The sequence below is a fragment of the Ictalurus furcatus genome, chromosome 25 (assembly GCF_023375685.1).
Source record: "Ictalurus furcatus strain D&B chromosome 25, Billie_1.0, whole genome shotgun sequence".
Lineage (NCBI taxonomy): Eukaryota > Metazoa > Chordata > Actinopteri > Siluriformes > Ictaluridae > Ictalurus > Ictalurus furcatus.
The window spans coordinates 8,198,485-8,220,553 of NC_071279.1; the positions used below are offsets into that span (position 1 = coordinate 8,198,485).

General features: G+C 42.8%; 2 protein-coding genes across 2 annotated transcripts in view; one reads left to right on the top strand and one right to left on the bottom strand.

Moving 5' to 3' along the window:
• Nucleotides 1–12,692, bottom strand: part of rhoj (ras homolog family member J) — a 32,777-nt gene extending 20,085 nt beyond the window's left edge. The window contains exon 1 of the mRNA XM_053614784.1: nt 11,865–12,692. Coding sequence (XP_053470759.1) covers nt 11,865–12,069 — 205 coding nt within the window. The 5' untranslated portion in view covers nt 12,070–12,692. The remainder of the gene's footprint in view (nt 1–11,864) is intronic.
• A 980-nt stretch (nt 12,693–13,672) lies between these two features.
• The window catches only part of kcnh5a (potassium voltage-gated channel, subfamily H (eag-related), member 5a), a 77,547-nt gene continuing 69,150 nt past the window's right edge, over nt 13,673–22,069 (top strand). Inside the window, exons 1-2 of the mRNA XM_053614785.1 lie at nt 13,673–13,908; nt 21,076–21,199. Coding sequence (XP_053470760.1) covers nt 13,836–13,908; nt 21,076–21,199 — 197 coding nt within the window. The 5' untranslated portion in view covers nt 13,673–13,835. The remainder of the gene's footprint in view (nt 13,909–21,075; nt 21,200–22,069) is intronic.

Below are 22,069 nucleotides of genomic sequence, written 5' to 3' on the forward strand. Positions count from 1 at the left end.
CTGATGTGCTTCACGTTCGATTTGTAAATGTTCATTTCTGCAATCTGGCTATACAGTATGTAACAACAGTTTTTGCAAAACACCACTCAATACCTGTCTTCAGTGAGCTTAGACATGTTGCAGTATGTAAGTGGGTTCCAAGTCATTTTGCTTTGAGGTATATTTTTTATTAAAATTCTCACGTTTATCAGCAATCTCTGTCAATACTGTATTGATGCAGTATTCATACAAATGAAGCAAGGCATAACAATTGTATGGTCTGATGAAACCCAGTGTATGGTATGATGCTGATCTAAGCATGGTGCTGGAAGAAAATATCGGCATGTCACAGTTGCCACAACAGACTGTAACACACTGTACTACATCATACAAGAGCTTGTTTATCAAGGTCAAGCGATAGAGCAAAGACAGCATTTAACAGTGGCGCAACAAGAACTTTTCAGGCTTTAAGTGCGATTTATATCCTGCACACTTTTATAACACTGCTTGTCTTTACATTACAAACTGACTATATATATATATATATATATATATATATATATATATATATATATATATATATATATATATATATATATGTAGATGGGAAATGACTTTCCATCTTGGCAAACTCACAAACATCAAACTTTGATTTATTCTGAATTTATGCTTTGTGCTCAAGAGGTTAAATCATCAGCCAACCCATGCCAGGGGTTGTTCTGAATAGTTTAAGAACAAATCAAGGACTGTTTGGACTGGATGTGTTTTACATGCAGAGGTGGGGAACCCAGAGTATCCAGATTAATTCATCCAAAACTGTGAGAAGAGAGTTTTCATTAGTATGGGGACACTAATGTAGACAATTGTTGGAAAGGACTCGTCAGAGAAGCAACGCTCCTGGGGGTTTTAGGTAAATTGTTAGGTTCCTAGAACTAGTAAAGCCTACCTATGTGTTATGTGTATGAAGTGTAACGATACCCGCTTTATCCTGGTCAGGGTCACGGTGGATCCGACATCAACCCCCGCAACAGTAAGCGCAAGGCAGGAGAGTTCACCCTGGATGGCAACCCAAGCAAACACCAGGGAGAACATGAAACTCCGCACAGGTAGTAACCCAGTACCCTGGAGCTGTCAGGTGACTTAGTAATAAGTGTTTGTATAGTCTCTGTGTGATCCATTTGGATTCTTGGCAGCATATAACGAAACAAAACCTGTGCATTATATAGTAACAAAATGAAACATGGCTAATTAATGTGATGCAACGTGTCTGAAGCACAGGGATTTTTTATTTCGGATTCTGCTGTTAGCTAGTCCTTAAAATTCTTGTTGCTCTCTGTAAAACCCCAGAGTTTACTGTACGTGTGTACCTGGTTGTGTTTTTATGTCATTTCAAAGCCTGAGACAAAATGGAGATATCGGACATGTGTGTGGTTAGCACCAGTGTATTGTACTTATGTTTAGCACATTCAGCACACTGTAACATTTTGGTCCATCACTCACTGGTCGTCAATGTTGTAATTACAAAGAAACCGGAGTGCTCTCTTGCACCAGACCTCCAAAATTTTTGGGACTCTTCCAGTTTTGCTTGTTGCTGACAGAAGCCATTGCTGTTTTCATGAGCTAATATTCTAGCTATTGCCTAACAGCGTGCTTAAGAGAAGGGGTTTTTTTAACCCCTGTACCCTCTCCTGAATTGACAGATGAAGCTACTTTTTCGGAGGAATGAATGGTATCATGTGGCCTGATGACATGTAAAGCATGTCTCAGAGTGTTTTATTCCCCATAACAGTCCCACCAGGATTTTACCATCGCACAGATGAAGGCAAATAGAGCAAACGTCGCAATATTTAGAGGAGTTTGCAATTTTTCTAAATTACCGCAGATTTGGGCCAAAAGACGTTTCATGTGACATCATCACAACGCGCATTCAGCCAAAGCCATCTTTAACTTTTGGTGTGATGTTCTTGCACACATTGGGGAGAAACTGTGGATATACAGATTGTTTATCCTGTGCAAACCAATCACTACATGTTACATAACAGACATTGTTAGGTAAACTTATCCTGTCTGAAATATACTACTTTCTGTAATAAGGCCTTTATATTAGCAGTAAAATGAGAGCCTACCCTTACACCACATGACAGCATCGAAATAGTGTCCTGCATCAAAGATGGATATTTTAATTATGATTTAACATTAGCTCCACAATGGTTCTCTGTATGCACATGACTTAACAAGGCAATATCATTGGTATATTACACGATTTGTGGGGAGCCACACGAGACGATGACTCATCTCAACAGCATTAACAGTCTCTATGCCGTAGACTGGAAACGCAATCTGTTTGTTTTGGACAAGGGAATTTTGATCCAGTGGGATTTGTGAACGGAAACCACAGCCTCTCTTACCAGTGGAACTTTAACCCTGAGTCCTTTACAGTACATGACGTGAGCAAAGAGGCCCAGGAGTGTTGTGATCCTCACATGAAAATTTTATTCTGAGTGGTAAAGTAATCAGACTTTAAGCATGGTAGATTATGAAAATATTAAAAGTATTGTTAGCATTTATTTAAAAAAAAAAAAAAAATCAATAACAGTTCCTTGGCATTTGCACAGTACGTCTGAGAAAGTTATCAGACCAAAGGTTCAGCAGACATTGATCCATATGCGGGGTATTTATATGCATTGTTTCATCAATTTCACCATGTGTTTAAAAATGCTGTGCCTATTGCAATTTCAGCAGTAACTACTGGAAGCAGAATAATGACCATTTCTTGTTTAACACTAATACTGCTGTAGCAACAACAATGGGCGCCATTCAGCACCATACAAGAGAGCGCTGTGTTCCTTGGCCTAGACATTAAGGCACTGTGTGACAGTTCACCCATTTTATTATGATGCTGTGTCGAGGCCCTCTCCATGTGGAGAAACTGATGGGGCTAGAACTAAATGGGAACGATTGATAGGCTCTGTGTTTTCACTCAGCCCTGCTGTGCAAGACAGAAGAATGTCCCTTCTCTTCTCTCTTGGTTTTTTTTTCTCTTCTCTAACAGTCTCTCTTCCCCTTACCCCCTGATTTCTCTATTTTGCCCAACTCCTCATCCATCTCTGTATTTGAACATGTAGAGTTTCTAATATATAGCACTTATGAACAAAGCTCAAGACAAGACGACATATACCATATTTACTAATCATGATAATTCCAGACAGTCTACTCTAGTTCTTCAGACATATCTGTGAACTGAATATACTGGACTGATACAGGCCATACAGTTTTTCGCAGAGTTTTTTGTGCTTTTTTGCAGAAAACTACTTCAACTGGAAAAATTGCAATGGCATGAAATTGTTGTGCATGCTCTTTCGCAGGAATGTTCGTTGGTAAATGAGAACTTTTAGGTGTATTCATGTTCCACGCACATGAATTGAAGAGGGCTTTTGCTGAATGAATGTTGTGATGACGTCACATGACGCGTCTTGGCCTAAATCTGTGGTAATTTTGAAAAGCTCTTCAGAATACTGCCGTTTCCTTGACTTTGCATTCATTTCTGCGATCACAAAATCCTGGAGAGACTGACTGAGAAGTCTGAGATGACTGGATGCTTCTGTGTTGACATATTCACACGTGAAATCCTGATCAGCGAGTCAATGATTAGCTAATGTGAATGGTTACAGTGGCTTGCAGAGGCCATTAAAAGTTATCCATTGAGATAGAAAGAGTCATAGACTATTTTTCTTAAGAAAAATGAAAGAATTTAACTGCCAAATGTAGGCAACCTGTAATAAAAAATAAAAAACCTACACAAAAACGTCGGGGTTACGCATGTATAACCCTGTTCCCTGAGAAGGGAACGAGACGTTGCATTTAGCATAACAGTATGGGAACGCCTTGTGCGCGTGACCAGTATCTGAAGCTTGTGTAAAATCATGCCTCTACTTAAAGGCCTGCCATGATCAGGTGACGTGGCAATTAAGCGCATCGCATGATATATATATGGCACCTGTGAACCACGCCGCCAGCCTCTATTATCTGAAGCGAAGACGCAATTCACAGGCCTGCCCTGGTATGACAGTGCTATGCAACGTCTCGTTCCCTTCTCAGGGAACAGGGTTACATGCGTAACCCCGACGTTCCCTTTCAAAGGGAACTTCGACGTTGCATTTAGCATAACAGTATGGGAACGGGAATACCCACTCCATCATACCGAGGGTACGGCATGTTCAAAAATACCCAAGCCTGAGGGTCACTGCAAGACACCTGGGCCCGAGGTGGAATTTATTATCCAGGCTGTAATAACGAATGACTGTGTGTGGCGTAGACCGCCCTGCAGCCGCACACACATCCTGCAAGGATACCCCTTTGGACAAAGCCTTCGAGGAGGCGACCACCCTAGTGGAATGAGCTCTTATGCCCAGAGGCGTGGCGAGACCGCGTGTCGTAAGCCCTAGAGATTGCTTCCACTATCCAGTAGAGATGCGCTGCTTTGACACAGCATCACTTTTCCTGTCGCTGCCAAAGCAGACCAGTAGCTGCTCCGACTTACGCCACTGGCCGGAGCGGTGGACGTAAGTACAGAGAGCCCTTACTGGACACAGCAGGTGCATCCTCTCTTGTTCTGGTGTGAGGAACAGAGGAGGGCAGAAAGCCCACAGGGTGGACAGCCGATGTAGGCACTTTAGGAATATAATCCGGCCTAGGATACAGGAAGGCCTTGGTTAATCCAGGGGTAAAGTCAAGGCAGGAAAGGGCAACAGAGAGAGCTTGTAGACCTCCCACTCGCTTGAGAGATGTCAGGGCCAGTAAAAGAGCTAATTTTAGAGTCAGAAGCTTCTCAGAGGCTGACTCTAAGGGCTCAAATGGGGCCCCTGACAGACCTTCCAAGACCACAGCAAGGTCCCAGGAAGGTATGCATGGCCTGCAGATGGGCCTCACCACGCATGAACCTCGAAGTTAGAGGATGTTGCCCCACAGAGGCTCCATCAACAGTGGCACGGCTGGCCAAAACGGCGGCCAAGTAACCCTGACTGTAGAAGGAGCGACCCTGCTGAGAAACGTTCTTGTACGAACTCCAGGACTGTAGCTATTGCGCAGTTCACTGGGTCTAGCTGACGTTCCTCACACCACAAGACAAAAGCCACCACTTGAGTGCATACAATTTCCTTGTGGATGGGATCCACTCTAGGGGCTCGAATGGGTCACCCAACAGACCTTCCAGGACCACAGAAGGTCCCAGGAAGGTATGCACGGCCTGTAAATGGGCCACAGCCATCTGACACCATGCATGAACCTCGAAGTTAGAGGATGTTGCCCCACAGAGGCTCCATCAACAGGGGCATGGCTGGCCGAAATGGCAGCCACGTAACCCTGATTGTAGAAGGAGCCCACCCCGCTGAGAAATGTTCTTGTAGGAGCTCCAGGACTGTAGCTATTGCGCAGTTTACTGGGTCTACAATGGATCCCTGCGGACGGGAATCTCCCAAGGAGTGCCATCTCACAGGGATATTATTCCTCAGAACCATGTTCGAACTGGCCAAAAAGGTGCTACTAGCAGACTGTCTTGGCGAACTCTCACTAGAGCTTGTGGGAGCAGAGCGATGGGGGGAGCAGCATACAGATGTGACCTCGGCCACATGTGTGGACTCCACCCCAAAATCTCCCAAGATCCAGCTTTATCTTGCTCAGTGTTGATAGGATTGACACTACGCATGTTGGGGATAGAAACGCCCTCATCGTAGTAGAATCCTATAACCCCTAGAAAAGTTGTCCACTGCACCGGGGAAAGCATACTTTTCTGAGATTCAACCTGAGCCCCAGGCTCTTCATGTGGGCGAGAACAACATCTCGATGTTGAACCGCCAGCTCCCTGGATCGTGCTAGAATTAACAGTTGTCCAGGTAGCTTGGTACACAGATGCCCTGGAGTCCCAATGGAGCCAGAGTGACATCCATGCACTTTGTGAAGGTGCGAGGGGATAAAGCTAGCGATATTCCTATGTGGAAAGCTATAACTGGACCCGGTAACCCTTTCTACAGTAGACAGAACCCATGGAGACACATTTGGCAGTAGTTACACGCTGCCCGATGGTCTTTTAGTGACGTTAACTATTCCACATTCTATTGGAGGGAAGCATCAGATTTTCGTTGCCCTGTGACAGCTCGCTGACCAGAGAACACTGAAAACTTGGGGACTACCTTGGCTAGAGGAGGCCCTATAGTAGCACTGGGGGCTACCTGCCCTAACAACCTCATGTCCCCAGATACATCCCTCCACGGCCCCTCAGGACCACTGTTCTTTGCCTGCTTGGCCTTTATGACCATTCTCAGATCAGGCCTAGTAGCAGACCGCGACTGTGGCCGCCCGGTTCCCCTGGCTGTCTGCGGGGGTTGGCGGGCTGCCATACTCGCCTTCTGGGTCTCCCTCACACTAATGCTGGCCCAGGCTCCACTCGTGGATGCCCGGGTGAGCTCGAGACAACAGGGAAGGGACTGGCTTTTTTTTGAATGCCGCCATATGTCGAGCTCACTCAGCAGGTCTGCTTGATAGGCCTGCAACCCTGTCACTGTCTGCAGTGACCCACAAGCAAGACTACTACTGCATAGGCTTGCCCACCAATGCCACGGTGGCCTTACATGGCTTGGATGCAATCCGGCCCCCGTAATTATCTGCCGTTGGTGGAGAGAGGTAGCTCGCAAGTGCCTCCTCCATCTTGAGCATAGCTAAATAGCCATGCCGTTCATTCCCACAATGGCCGATTAATCCAACATCGTGGGGTTATGAATATGGCTTATGCGTGGTTTTCCCCCAGAAGCCTGAGATTTTGTCATAAACTTTTGGAAGACAGGGGAGTTTCTGCAGTGTGAGGGATTTACTTTAAATGGGTAATCACTTCAAGCAGCTCTTTATATGCTGCTCTCAGTTTTTAACACATCCTTCTAACTCCTCATAGTCAGAGAGGAATTATTACCCTTTTGGCTTTCCGTAGCGGAAGGAGGAGGCGCGACGCGAGCTCGTCTCCGGCTCCTCTTCCGGATCTATAAGAGATCCCCTGAACCTGAGACGGCTGGCTGCCTCGGCAGCGGCCGGCCCAGATCCGCGAGGCTCTGAAACCCGACTCGCTTCGGCTTCCATTTTTTTTGAGAAGAGCGCGAGTCGCGAGCCGAGCTGCTTAATGTAGGCGTTACCATGCGCAGCCTCTCGAGGCTGCCATCGCATACTACACCGCTAACACTTCACCCAGAAAGTGTGCTCTTTTCCCCTTGATGAAACGGGAGCAAGCCATAACACACTTTTTGAATTCTTTCTCGCTCATTACTTACCTCTCTTTTCCTCTAAAAAAGAGATAGAAAAGTTCAGAGATTTTGAGAAAATATCAAGTAGAAATGAAGCGTTTTTGTCACACAAACAACAGACATGCAGTCTCGCTGAAGATAATAAGGCTGGCGGCGTGGTTCACAGGTGCCATATATATATATCATGTGACGCGCTTAATTGCCACGTCACCTGATCATGGCAGGCCTTTAAGTAGAGGCATGATTTTACACAAGCTTCAGATACCGGTCACGTGCACAAGGCGTTCCCATACTGTTATGCTAAATGCAACGTCGAAGTTCCCTTTGAAAGGGAACTGGCTGACATAGTGGGACAGCAGGTAGTATTGCCACCTCACAGCTCCGGGGTCAATCCTGAGCTTACGTTACTATCTGTATGGAGTTTTGCATGTTCTCCCTGTGTCCACATCGGTTTCCTTCAGGTTCCCCAGTTTCCTCCCAGTAGGTGTACTGACTATGCTAAATTGCCCTGTGTGTGCATGGCTCACTGTAATAAACCACCATCCTATCCAGTGTGTATTCCTGCCTCGTGCTGAATGCTCCAAGAATAGGTTCCTGAGCCATTGAGATCCTGACCAGGATAAAGCGATTACTGATGATTAATGAATAAATGAGTAAAATCTTTTGACTGGCAGTGTATTGAATCTTGTTTAGCATATGGAGCATATGGAGCATATGGAGTTGCTGTCTTAGTAACATGTCCAGCAACAGCTCTGAATGCTGCCATGTCAAACCATCAACAGCCTAATCCTGCAAACTATATGATTCCACAATTAACAAATTGCAATATGTTCAAAACTCTGCCGCCAGGATCCTGACGGGGACCAGGAAATGTGAACATATTACTCGTTTTGGAGTCCTTACACTGGCTCCTGGTCAGGTTCCGTGTCGATTTTAAGATCATGTTGTTGACAAACAAGGCACTACATGGCTTGGCACTGCATTACTTATCTGGTTTATTAATCCCTTACACCCCATATCGCAGACTACGCTCCTCACAATGCAATTTGTTAACTGTTCCACAAACCCGCCTAGAATCTATGGGTGACAGGGCTTTTTCTCTCTACGCTCCTTCACTTTGGAACTCTCTTCCTCCTGAACTCAGGGAAGCTCAGACCTTTGACACTTTTAAAGCTCTACTTAAGACACACTTTCTTAAACTTGCATTTGACTGCTGATGTCTTTTTTATTATTATTTTATAATTATTATTATTAACGTTGTTGTTGTTCTTATTAACTTTTATATGTTTTATTTTTCTGTGTACTGCTTTTTATTATTATTATTATTATAGTCATAAACCCAACCCATATTAGTATGTGTGATAGATGAGCTTCTCAGTCCAAATATGCATTTCCCACCCTTTCACAGTATCTGACAAGAGTACAATGACATGCAAAATGTAAATTCTTACATACACTGCATCATTTCTACATAACACTTTAACTACTTAACCACCAGTGAGGGCCCATAAATTTTTAAAAGGGACATTAAATACTTGTGGTGAGGTCACATCTTTTTGCCAGTGCATTAATAATAATCGAACCAATTAAAAAAAATCTTACAGAGCCTCCATTCTTTACGACTTCCGTCTCCCTGCCTTTTTGCTGCCACATAAATGCGTCAACAATAACAATCTCCCATATAGTGTGGTAGGACTTTTTTTTCCAGCTGCCCTTGTGCAATTTAAACATTTCCATTCCAAACCACGATGCCTAAAACTACATGGTCATGCTTCTAATCATTACTTATCTGTCTGTTTATCTAAAGTGGGAGTCACTGAATGAGCAACTCTGAAGCGGGAGTCAAATTTCTTGTGAACATATGGTCTTCTCATCACTTTCCAACAGATAACCCACAAGTGTTGAGGCTTTGTGTTTGTCCTTTAAATCTGTGTTGCACAACTAAAAGGAAGTCTGGAAGACTGCAGCAAACTTAACTGACATTTTTAGTATATTTGAGCCTTGAGAGCAGGTGAATCAACAGTTTCAGAACAGGAAACCTACACCACCCAATTAAGCCTTGCGGCACTGTTTTAAACGATCATGTCAACCAGGGTTAGCATTCCACACCTGGACCACATCTGCAATTCACAGGTTGCTTCATACAGTAAGTGCTGCAATATAACACTAATGTGTTCCCCACCCCCACAGTTCTAGACTTGAGGAGTTCTGGCTCATTAATGCACATTAAACGCTGTCATAAAAAGTTCTCCCACGTGCAGAAACAGTTCCAGCCGATAAAATTTCACAAATCAGATGGTGTCAAGATCTGAGCGTAATTGTTGACTTTTCAAAATTTATTTGGGCTCTGGGCATATGTCAAACACTACTCTGACTGTGAAGATAAACAGGTGCCCTTTTTGTCTGGTATCTGAAAAGTAACTAATTCATCAATTGTAGACTAGATTATAATTTGAAACCTGTACAATGTTTTGGTGCAGTCTTCTTTACTGGGGAACATTTGGAGGGAAAACTTTCTGTCCTTTTGTTCACTGAGAACTTTTTCAAGAGTGATGTCACTTTTTCCAGTGATGTCAACGACACGCAAAGAAATGACCAGAAAAGCAAGACTCCAGAGTGATATGCTTTAATAGCTAAACATTGGCTGTGTTAAAGCAGTGTTTCTCATCATTTTTGCAGACAGAGACCCCTTCTAGTGGGAAAAAAAGCAAGAATTTATAATGAAAATAAATCTAGTTAAATATTATATATGTTAAGCAAATACATAAATATTTATTTATTGCCCTTAACAAAGCTCTTATTCCTGAACATTGTATCCACAGAACCTGAACCAAATTACACTGTGTTAAAGGTTTGTACAATATTCACCCCAGTTTTAGTAAATGAACACAATCTTCATATCATTTACTGAAACTAGGAACACATTAATTTCAAATGAAGTCAGTTTGATTAAGAATAATAAGAATAATAAGAACAATAATAACTTAATAATAACTATAACAAATATAATACTGGTAGTTGAAAGTGGTGCTCTTCACTGTCATCAGATAGCAAATCTCCAGAAATTCGTCACAGGCAACTTAAAAGCCTGAACTCTACTATAACACAACCATGTGGTGTTATTGATAAGATAAATGATACGAGCCTACAGTACGCCATAACATGTACTCAAATCAGACGGTGTAGTTTTGAATACCATTGCTGCTTCACAGCTCCATGTTTGTGCAGAGTTTCACATGTTCTCCTTGTGGCCATGTGAGTTTCCTCTGTATTCTCGTTTCCTCCCACCTCCCAAAAACATGTAGGATTTGGTACGCTAAATTGCCCTTATGTGTGAATATATGTGCATGGTTCACTGCAATGGTTCACTGCAATGCTTTTCATCCAGTGTGTGAAAAGTAGCATTAGAGTCCGCTCTTCCAGTTTTCATGCTAATTTTCTGCCTCAATTTCTAGGGCTGGGCGATATGACAAAAGAATACCATATCACGATACTTCAGGACATTTCTATGATACACAATGTGTATCGCGATATGTAATTTAGCTAATAAACTGTCCGCAAAACAGTAGACGAATAAACAAAATAACGTTAAACTGAGTTTAATGACTTCAATGCCTACAAAGACAAAAAAAGATGAACTTTTTTTTTAATTACGTCCAATCAACGGCATCCGTTCAGTACCATTTCATTTATATTTACTAAAAACATTAAAAATATATCACCATACCAACGATATCACAGAAAAGCGTATCGCAATATCATTTATCACGATATTGCTGATAGTGATATATTGCCCAGCCCTATCAGTTTCTACCCCCACACTTTTGTTGTTTCTTTTGAGAGCATATCATGGCTGAGATATGACTCAGCTCAGCTGTCATTTCAGCGCTGACTCTTCAGAGCTTCAAATCCATATTTTTTCAGATAGCCTTTAAGAACGCCTTTGAAAAACAAATGAACGTATTGAAATCATTCTCATGGCTGGATCAGGAAGCCGTCTCAAGGTTGCGATAGACTTAAACAGGAAACCGGCAAGCACATCACACACCACACTGTTGCACAAAACGTCTTAACAAATTCCAAAAGCAGTGTGTGGAAGTGTGCGGACCAACCGAGACGTAGACGTCCACGAACATCCACTGACCGAGGCACATCTGAAGTGGTGCTGGCAAACATAGTCTCCTGTGTGCAGACTTCTGGGACACCATGTATTTGATTTTAGACTACCGTTTGTAGAGCAGTATATTAAATATTGCCAATAATAATGGCAAGGTTTACAGTTTGTGATCAACAGGTAGCACAGTATATACCAACTTTTTTTCAACTCTGTATATCATGTAGCTGTCTATAATCATTTTGTTAACAGCTGTTTGTTTTTACTTATGTGTATCAGGCCTACTCTGGGGATTATGTGTATCCAGTGACATACAGTTCCTCTATCAGGCGGCTATTCTTGGGACCCTATGGTGGGGGGGAGAGTGTGTGTGTGTGTGTGTGTGCGTGCGAGCGAGTGAGTGAGCGAGTGAGAGAGAGAGAGAGCACAGGATACACAGTGTGAATAATAATAACACAGTAATAGAGATGAAATGTTTGTCCCACCTGCGTAGTGGTCGAACACAGTCGGTACATATTCCTCAGGGAAAGCGTCATTGGCGTAGCTCATGAGTAAGCAGGTCTTACCAACCGCTCCGTCTCCGACCACCACACATTTCAGCATCTTTTTAACAGAAGTAAAGAGCTCTCCGCTATCCGCTCCGTCCTCAGCCCCGGCACGCTGCTTACCTCTGGAACTACGGCCAGGCATGATAGTCTAATCCTGCTCCTCTGCCTCTCTATTCCCTTATAAAACACCGAATACTTGAATCCCTGTCCTTCTGTGGTTTGTTACCAAGACGCACAGGGCCTTATTTAAACCAGTCCAAACCCTCAGGATGACTACTCACGCCTCGCGCTAATCCGTCAGGTCGGTGAGCCGCACTGTTTTGCCTCGCGCTTCCAAAACAACCCGCCTGCAGCCGCGGATTCGCGTGAATGTGCACTCAATCCGCCAGCTTTCATCCCGTCACTGTCTCTACAGTCTCCACAGTCTCAACAGTCTCCATATCCGACAGCGAAACGCTGATTTTCACATTTTGTCCGTCACTCTGTCGAGACCAGCCTTCGCCATTTGCCGGCTTCTAGTCGCTCGTTTCAGGAAACTGGGGCTTTCCTCGGGAATGCCATATTAGGCAGGAGTGGGCTGGGAACAATAGGGGCTCTGTCCAAATCCACTTAGCAAGGGAGGCTAGGCAGAAATACAGCAGCGACAAGACAGAAGGAGGAGACATAGTCCAGGTCTCGCAGTTCCAGTAAGCTTGCTAAAATTTAACCACTGCGGGCAAACAGAGAGATCCAGGTTCAGTCTCACTCACTCACTGACTGGCCGGAAAGCGCACGGTTTTCTGGAGTGCCTTGTATAGGTGTGTAAATTCCCAATTTCTGTGCTCTAATTTGAGACCGTGTTTAGAGAAAGTGAGTGATCAAGTATTTTTGATGCGTAAGCTTAAGTGGGCGTGGCTAGGTGGCACAGGGTGGCAGCTTGCCACCCCAACTCTGAGCACAAATCAGATTCTTGAAAACGTCTTTCAGCGCAGTTCACTCAGACTGATTTAAGCATGTGTAGGCTACAGATAGGTGACTGTGGAGGGCGTTTTGCAGGTATGGTTTGAGGCCAAGTGGGAAGAGGTGATGCCTTAGAGCAACAGAGTCCCTGGTTCACTCCTGAGCGAGGGGCTGTGTGTTCTCCTTGTGCATACTATAAACTGCCCCATGTGTGAATGTGTGTGTATGTGCATTATTGTTTGTTCCAACGTCACACCCAGTTTTCTCAGGATGACAATGCTCTTATCCACAGGGCATGAAGGCTCACTGGTGGTTCTGGGGGTCTAAGACACTCTACCCTCGCGCCTCTACCTTATGTTGATTTAAATCACCATTGGCCATTGTACGAAGCAAATCTCATAAGCATTAGGAACCACAGACCAACCATGAAGCTAATACAGTAATGTCATTATGTAAATTAATTCTGCAAACTTTGTCCTAACCATAATTAAATGGTGCCACACCCGCGACATCACGTGTGTATTGCGCATAATTTATAACAACAACACACAGTAGACTTGGTTACTAAAACATTTTCATTTTAAGAAACATTTGTTCCATACTTGATGCCACACACATTCCTCTTTGACAGATGTGTCATTCCAGCTGTGTGTTCTCTGCACTTGTCAGAGAATCGATGTCGCGCGCGCGCTGTCTCCATGGCACCGCGCACAGCGCCGGAGACTCCTGTGCCAGTCTGCGTTCAGCTCGCGCTCTCAGTGCGCACGCGCGTTCTCGCGGGGGAGCGCGGGGCTCACCGAGCCTGGCAGAGTCTCTGCGCTACAGACGAGTTCGTGTAAGCCAGGCAGGGCGCAGCGTTACCATGGTCTTCTCCATCCCGCCGACACATCCCCGGCCGGACCGTTTCACTTCTGCGATCAGATTCGACAGTGTGCGCGAGCGTGAGGGACCTTGTAGTTTGAGCGCAGAATGCACGGGGGAAGGAGAGGACTGGTGGCGCCGCAGAACACTTTTTTGGAAAACATCGTCCGACGCTCAAGCGGTAAGCGCACTCTTTTCTTCAGGTCGCAGGGATCCGATCAGATTACATGGAGACCTCCCAGAGCATCGCGCACTTCTGCCCGAGTCTGAGCTGCTTCTTGGGGTTGATCAGAAACAGTCCGAGCACATTTGACATGTTAACGTGTTGAGCCGTTTCAAAAGCCAGTTTGTGGAACTGCATAAAAATATGATCTACTGGGACGAGAATTAAACTCAGCTCATGTTATGGCTTTAGATTCTGATCCAAAACGGACACTGGAAAACAGAAACTTACTTTTATTTTTTCTTGCGTTTGTGGACACCGATATCAGAATGGGGGCGTTTGCAGGATGAAGGCACTGCTCTTGCTCGGCATAGAAATACAGTTATTTGGTCGTTTATCTTATAGTCATTAAGTCCATTTTAACGTGTTAAAAGTGTGAGTTTACTGATATTTTACTGCTTCATAACACACCTTGCTCTCTGCTGTATTTGGGGAAACGGGCTTGTGATTGTAAGTGTAATATCAAAGTAAAAGTTTAGAGCTTTTTATTAATGTTATTTATTCTAGAGCTTTTTATTAATGTTATTAATGTCGGTGAAGGTTTTTCCCAGTGATATTTTATATTATACTATCAAGAAAGTTTAATCTCTATAAGGATAAAAAAACCAAGAAATTATTCACGCAACAACAATAACAACAGGCTTAATAATAATAATAATAAAAAGAAGAAGAAGAAGAAGAATGATAATAATAATAATCATCAACATCATCATTCATCATCAATCAACATTATAAGGATAATTATTAGTAGTAGTATTAGTATTCTTATAAGAGTTGTAATAATAATAATAATAATAATAATAATAATAATAATAATTATAACAACTACAATAATAATTAAAATAACAATACTTTTCTTCTTCTTCTTCTTCTTCTACTTCCTCTTCTTCTTCTTATTATTATTAGTAGTAGTAGTAGTAGTTTCCTTCTATTTGAAAAAAGGGATGTTTGAATTATTATTATTATTATTATTATTATTATTATTATTATTCAGAAGAGATGCATGATGAAAAGGACTGCATGTACACTGCACAGCTATCATTAAATGTGATGTGTAACAGTTTTGAAGTGCTGTGTAATGCAGTGACTGAGACAGTGTTACAGTGTCACAGTGTTACAGTGTTAGTGTTACAGTGTCACAGTGTTACAGTGTTAGTGTTACTGTGGCTCGTTGCTCTGGCCGTGGTGCTGCACTGGACCCGCATTATAAATGCCTCTTCAGTAGAGTCTGTAAGTAAGCCCTGCTGAGAGGCGAAGGGCTTTCACGAAACCTCAAGTCCCATCAGCTTCTCTCCAAACTACTAGACACTTCTGAAGGAGCCGCTTCCAGCGGTGTGTGTGTGTGTGTGTGTGAGAGAGAGAAAGAGAGAGGCACTATGAGATCTGCTGACTACCGAGCACAGCAGCATTCTCATCATTTCTCAGTCCATCTGAACTTTTCATTGACTTTTAGCAGAGCAACGCAACGGAAGATACAAATATAACTGTAGAGGATACTTACTTCAGGAAGGATATTAAATCATCTCCATGTTAACACACTGATGCAATATTTTTAATGAAGCGCTTTGGGCTGAAGTCCTGCATCAGCTGTGCGTAAAACTGTAGGAGGTGTATGCAGGTGTAGGTTTGTGTTTATTGGTTAGTTTTAGTTGTAGATTTGTGTATTTATTTTCTGTTGCGCTGAAACTGTCTCGTTTATCAGGACTCAGTGATGCGCTGCCGCTTGTTATGTAGCTTAATGGCCCTTGATGCTGTCAGCGTTGTAGTGTGTGAGTTTGTCGGGACAACATCATTTAGAGCCGCTTACCAGCAGATGTCACACATGGTTACCTTTACAGAAGCTGTCTTTTTTATTTTCCCCTTTCACACACACACACACACACACCTCCTGTAGTGAGGGCATCATGAGAAGTTTGGAATTACAAGACCACAGTACACACACACACACACACACTCACACACACACGCACACCACCTGTAGTGAGGGCATCATGAGAAGTTTGGAATTGCAAGACCACAGAACACCAACACACACACACCCGCACTCTCTCACACACACACACATGCACACACACACACACACACACACACACACACACTCTCTCTCTCTCTCTCTCTCTCTCTCTCTCTCTCTCTCACACACACACACACACACACACACACCTCCTGTAGTGAGGGCATCATCAGAAGTTTGGAATTGCAAGACCACACACACACACACACACACACACACACACACACAAGTACAGTAAAGCTAATTTAAATTAATGGAAGTCACAGTCAGTGCTAATATACTCTTCTTTTTCTGTACCAGTAGATATTATGTGTTCATTTACCATACAGTAATAAAATTTGGTCTCACAATAAATTAAACACATATGGATGAAAATCTGTAGCAGTCACTGGTGCAACATTAGTGATGTTAAAGTTGATGTGTGGCTAACAATAACTAATTAGTGTGTATAGTTATTTCATTATTTACGAGAGTAATTTTAAAAAGTTGTTTTTTTTTTTACAGGGAATGTAACCCAAGAGAGGTCTATTTGGTGTTCTAACTCATTTTATTTGCTTTTAACATGCAGTGCATTAGAAACATTTGATGTTCCTTAGTTGTTTTCCTAAAATTGTTGCACTTTGTATACTCGCTTTTGTGCAGTTTAATACTGTAGCATAGCATGGCTGTGGTTTCCTGGTAAAGAGGTTATTACGCTTTGTTTGTCACCTTGTTTAACCTTTTGTGGAAATGAGTCTGTATTATTCCTTTGGAAAGGCCACAGACCAGGTGTTTTGGTACATTTTGGGGCAAAAGACATACATAGCTGTGATAAAGCAAATGTCAGCCTGAGGCAATTTTGCCTTTATATAACCTTTTCTTAGCAAAGGACTTCCAGTACTTTTGAGTCCATGTGTTTATTTAAGGAGAGTAATGATGATAAGATAATGAGAGTCTCAGAGATGAGAGCATGTAAAGTTTTGACTGATGAGAGCCTCCAGGGATTCTCGTAAAAATAATCCCCAAGATGGAACAGTGAGCGCTAGAGAGTCGGCTATGAACGGGAGTTTGGAGTTCTTTTTATTTAATCTTTGTCTTTTTATATGCTTATCGTTGTCTTCTGGCATTGCATCCTTCTTTTTTCCTCTCCAAGCACAGTTCTCAGTTATTCGGATGCCCCGGCAATCCACAGCATGCTCTTTTAGAAGGCACAGTGTGTGGCACACACGCGAATGAAGACGGAGGCATTGAAAGTGAAGAGAAGGATGAGTGACACCATTAGTGTAGAGTATTTTTGGAGGAAAATCCAAAGCCTTACAAGATTGTATGATGCCAAGAAGATAGAGTGCTGAAGACTAAAGACTAAAAGACTAAAAGACTATTGGAGTCACAGAGAAACACCCTAGTGATTAAGCAAAAGAGGCCTGCTGTCAATAGCAAGACAAAAAAGAATGAAGGAAACTAATGGCGAAGAAGGCAGATAGTGAGCTGGACAAGTGGAAATCTTTAACGAGGAGCTGTCACGTCCCGTTTGCTTTTGATTGTTGAGGAGGGCTGGCTCTCTGGATGTTTATAATACATCTTTTAACATCTTATAAACCAAATGTTCTTTTGTCTACACTGTTGCTTTACTCGCAGGCAGTCTACAGTTCGATAATTTGGCAGAAGAAAGAAAAAAATCATACTCACAAAGGACACTGACACTTAAAATGTGAAGTGCAATTAAAGGTATATTTTGTTTAATGGGATCGATGTCTCCCTCCGCTCTCCTTGTAGGCATCCTTAGCCAATTGTTTTTGTGATTATCTTGTTAACAAATGTTATGTGTTAATTTTGGTATAGAATATGGGGGCATGGTACCTTGCACGTTTACCTCGCACCTCCAGGGTTGGGGGTTCGAATCTTGCCTCCGCCCTGTGTGCATGGAGTCTGCACGTTCTCCCTGTGCTCCGGGGGTTACGTCCGGGTACTCCAGCTTCCTCTCCCAGTTCAAAGACATGTTTTGTAGGATGATTGACATTTCCAAATTGTCTGTAGTGTGTGAATGTGTGTGTGATGGGTTGGCACCTCATCCAGGATGTCCCCTGCCTTGTGCCCCGAGTACCATGGGATAGGCTCCAGGCTCCCCGTTACCCTGTGTGGGATAAGCAGTACAGGAAATGGATGGATGCGTATGGAAGTATTATATAAAATATGATTCAACCGTTTCAAAATAATGTATTATTCAAATGTATAAATGGATTTGTTCAATTCAAAATGTATAGCGAACAAAAACTGCATGAATCTTATCAGTACAATTGTTTTTATTAGACGTGATTTGAGACATGATAGTATACTTCAGTAAATCTTTTCACGTCTACTACAGTATAGCCGGTGATTCCTTTTGGGTTTATTTGGAGACTAAATGTATACAGATGATTGAACAACCCATCCCACTGCAGTCAGCTAAGTTCTTGGCATTAGCGTTGGATAAAAGATTGGCATTGGCTATTTCATTCTGCACATGCCAGCAGTCCTTTCTCCTCGTTAAATGCTGACACATGGAAAGGGTCAATTGAAGATGGAGAAGGAATGCATGTTTGGCAAATACGACTTATTATTTTACCTGACTTGATTAGAACAGCTCAAGAGTGCATAGGTATCTGAGGATTAATGTTATGTTATATTTTTTGAGGGATGTATGTGCTAAAACCAATGAACAGTAAGACTCCATGACTTACTGTCCCATATAGCCATTTATAGAATATTTACTTAATATCTGTCGCAATTGCTTGCCAAATGTACATGCGTATGTGTGAAGAAGCCTATGTTTTTATTTATTTATTTATTTTTTTTTAGTAAACTGTCAGAGATGGAGAGCTGCCTGTTGGCCTCCCACATGGAGCCAGAACCCATGGTGCTGTGTCTTTCATCTCTCTCAATATGGCTCGTATTCACAATACAAATGATAAGCTTGTGCCAGCATCCCATCTGCAGGCAGAAAGCACTTCCTCCATGTGCAGAATGAGCGAGCGTCTTGAGCTTCACCAGGGACCAGATTTGTAATTAGTGCATATGTTAAAGGTTTATTTTAAGTAGGCATCAGCTGGCATGAGAAGACAGTGATGTCTTGAGAAACTAAGATAGATTGAGGTAATCCAGTAAAGATACAGGTGTCGACTGAGCTGAGTAATTTAAACAGATAGCACACTGCCATGGCTTGTGAAAGTCATTATTATTATTGTCTGTTTTCAGTGGTTTTTCATTTTGTACCTGGTTTTTGTTTCACCCAGGCTAGAGAATGAGGCACTGCTTATTAAATGTTATCGCGATATCCGCCTTTGCTTTCTGTTACTGTAGAAGTTTGCAATATGCAAATGACTTGTTTAAAAAAAGCATAACTTTATGAGTTCTGCAAGCGTTCTTATTGATCTTAGAGGTTCCACTTTTTATGTGTCCGTTGATCATTTGTGGCACTGGTTTGATCCGAAAAGCAAATTTTGACCAAATCGCAGTACGTAGCAATATCATTGCAATATCATGTCAATACGGCATTTTTGTCCAACGGGTAAGTTGGTGGTGGCCCAAGTGAGACATTGGAGTAGGCCAATTTGGATAAATTTGGTTGGTTAAAAATGTAGGTTTGGCTCCATAGTGGCTCAACAGAAAAGTGTTCACCCTATCGTCTGGAGATCATTAGTTCAAAGCTTGATGATGCATCAGGACATGCATGCGGAAGTGGTCTGATAGTGGTTTAATCCGAGGGTGTTATGCTGCCTGAATCTGGCTGCTATACACTGTGGGCCTGTATGCAGCTCTTCTAGATAGCAAAAGCCATGTGGCTACATCATTATTGTTACTGTGCTCTTAGGATGTAATCCTAAACTTTAGAATGTACTGGACCATCACTAGTGTTGAGGTGCTCGTCCATACTTCATGCTTCTTCAATGCACGTCGGATCTGCTGTCCTGCCTCTTCCCCAGGCAGTGTTGGTTCATGCCTGGATGTGACTCCATTAGCAAGCATGGTCTGTTTGTTCAGATGGATATCTTTATATCACCAGTGACACAGTTTTCATATCACAGAGACTGAATCTATAAAAAGGATTTGGATCATCCAGGCCCTTAAGCAGTGCTCCCTCTCTATTGGTCCCTGACACTTGAGCCCTGCTTGTGGCGGCCCCTGTAATGAGTCCCCAGCATGCATCCATCGCTTTACTTTCCCCCTCTCAGCCAGGCTTGCACACATGAGGGAGGTGGAGAATGGAGAGAGTAGAATTTATTCAACCACGAAGAAAAGCAGCCACCTCCACTAATGGCTGTCAAGGGCTCCTCTTTTTCCCGCTACTTCTACCTTTCTCTATTTCTCATTGTTTACATCTCTTACTCTATTACTCTCCCTCCCATTCTCTCTCCACCTTTTCTTCCTGGCTGGATGCGACTCAGCAGGTTGACTCTCTGCACTAAGGCTCATTTATGCTCTTTGATGTTTCTGTTACAAAATGTGCACTGATTTTTCTTTTCTGACACAATGTCCTCATTGTTTGTCTATTTTTATGCCGTGGTTCAGAAGGATTCACTTTTGGGCTGAGCTCAGCTTTATTGGGAGCACTTTTACACCGTCAGTCCTCTTTTCCCTCCACTGCTGTTGTATTATTTCAGCCACTGTAACGATTGCATCTGGCTTCATTTGTTGTGATGCCACAACAGCAATTAATGTATTAATGTGGCTAATTAGAGCATTAATTAATTAGAACTGATTGAGATTATTTCACTTGTGTGCATGTGTGCGTGCGTGTGTGTGTGTGTGTGTGTGTGTGTGTGTGTGTGTGTGAGCAAGTGAACTGTTTTCCCTTGCACTGCTGCAACCATGAGCATAGTAATGTGGGCAGATTTGGATTGGACGTTTGAGCTCCTAAGAAATAGCCAAGTACCGCAGATCTTAAGAACGTAATTGCAGAAGCTCTTGTTAATATTTCTTTTATTGGACTGTAATATTCATATTCAAATGCCAGGTGCTTGCTGTGCACTCTTTGTCATTTTTGTCTTCACATAATGCCTCTGAGAAGGTGTTCATTATCAAACTGTACCAGCAGCACTACTGTGGGTCTCTATTGTACATTGTTTTAGTTGAATCCCCTCTTTCTTTTGCAGAGACCAGTTTTCTCTTGGGTAACGCTCAGATCGTCGAGTGGCCTATAGTGTACAGTAATGACGGATTCTGCAAGCTGTCTGGCTACCACAGGGCTGAGGTCATGCAGAAGAGCAGTACTTGCAGGTGAGTGTAGTCCGTTCTAGGAGGACATGCCATTCAAATTTCAGGACGATAGTTATGTTAACCCTGTCAAATAATCACTGAAATCTGATTGACGGATGATGGTGTTTTTTCAGGTAATTAAGCCATCATCAAAAATCACAATACTGCAATGTAATTTCAGCTAGATTGAATATACAGCTTAATGTTATTGTGCCTCCTATTCTTCTCCTCTTTTGCATATTACCCTGATTTGCCATCAACATCTTGTCCTTAAAATGAACCAATCGTCTAATCATCAAATGTCAACATGTTTTTAATAATAATTGAGTTTCAGACTCAAATGAATATGTGGACAAAGATTTTTTTTAAAAACTATTCTAAATATCCATTGCTATGTGCGGGGGCCTTTTGAGTAAATACCATTCGTTGTATTATTTATTGATTGTTAGTGTTGTTACTATTTGTTACGACACGGCGAAATCGGCGCGGCAGCTCACAAAGTGTAGTGCCGCCCAGGGACGTGGCGGAGGAGGACTACACTTCCCAGTCATACCCGCGCTCGAGTTCGCCGGAGTTCTAATTACGAACACCTGCAAACACCTAAGGTTATATAAGGGCCTCCCTAGCATTAACCGCTTGCGAAGTAACTGCTCAGCAGCCTCGTCTCTGTTTGTTTGCCAAGCTGATTTCATTAGAAGTGTTTTCCCTGGTGCTCGACTTCACGCTCGTCTCTCACTACGCTTTTGCCTACGTCCCTGATTCACAGCTTACCTGTCCTGTCCCGATTCGATTCTTGTTCTGGATTCTTCCTCACGTCATCCCTCCGCTCCCCCGCGCTTGTCTCCGGCTACGCTTCGTAACACTATTACTATTATGGTTTATTTTTACACT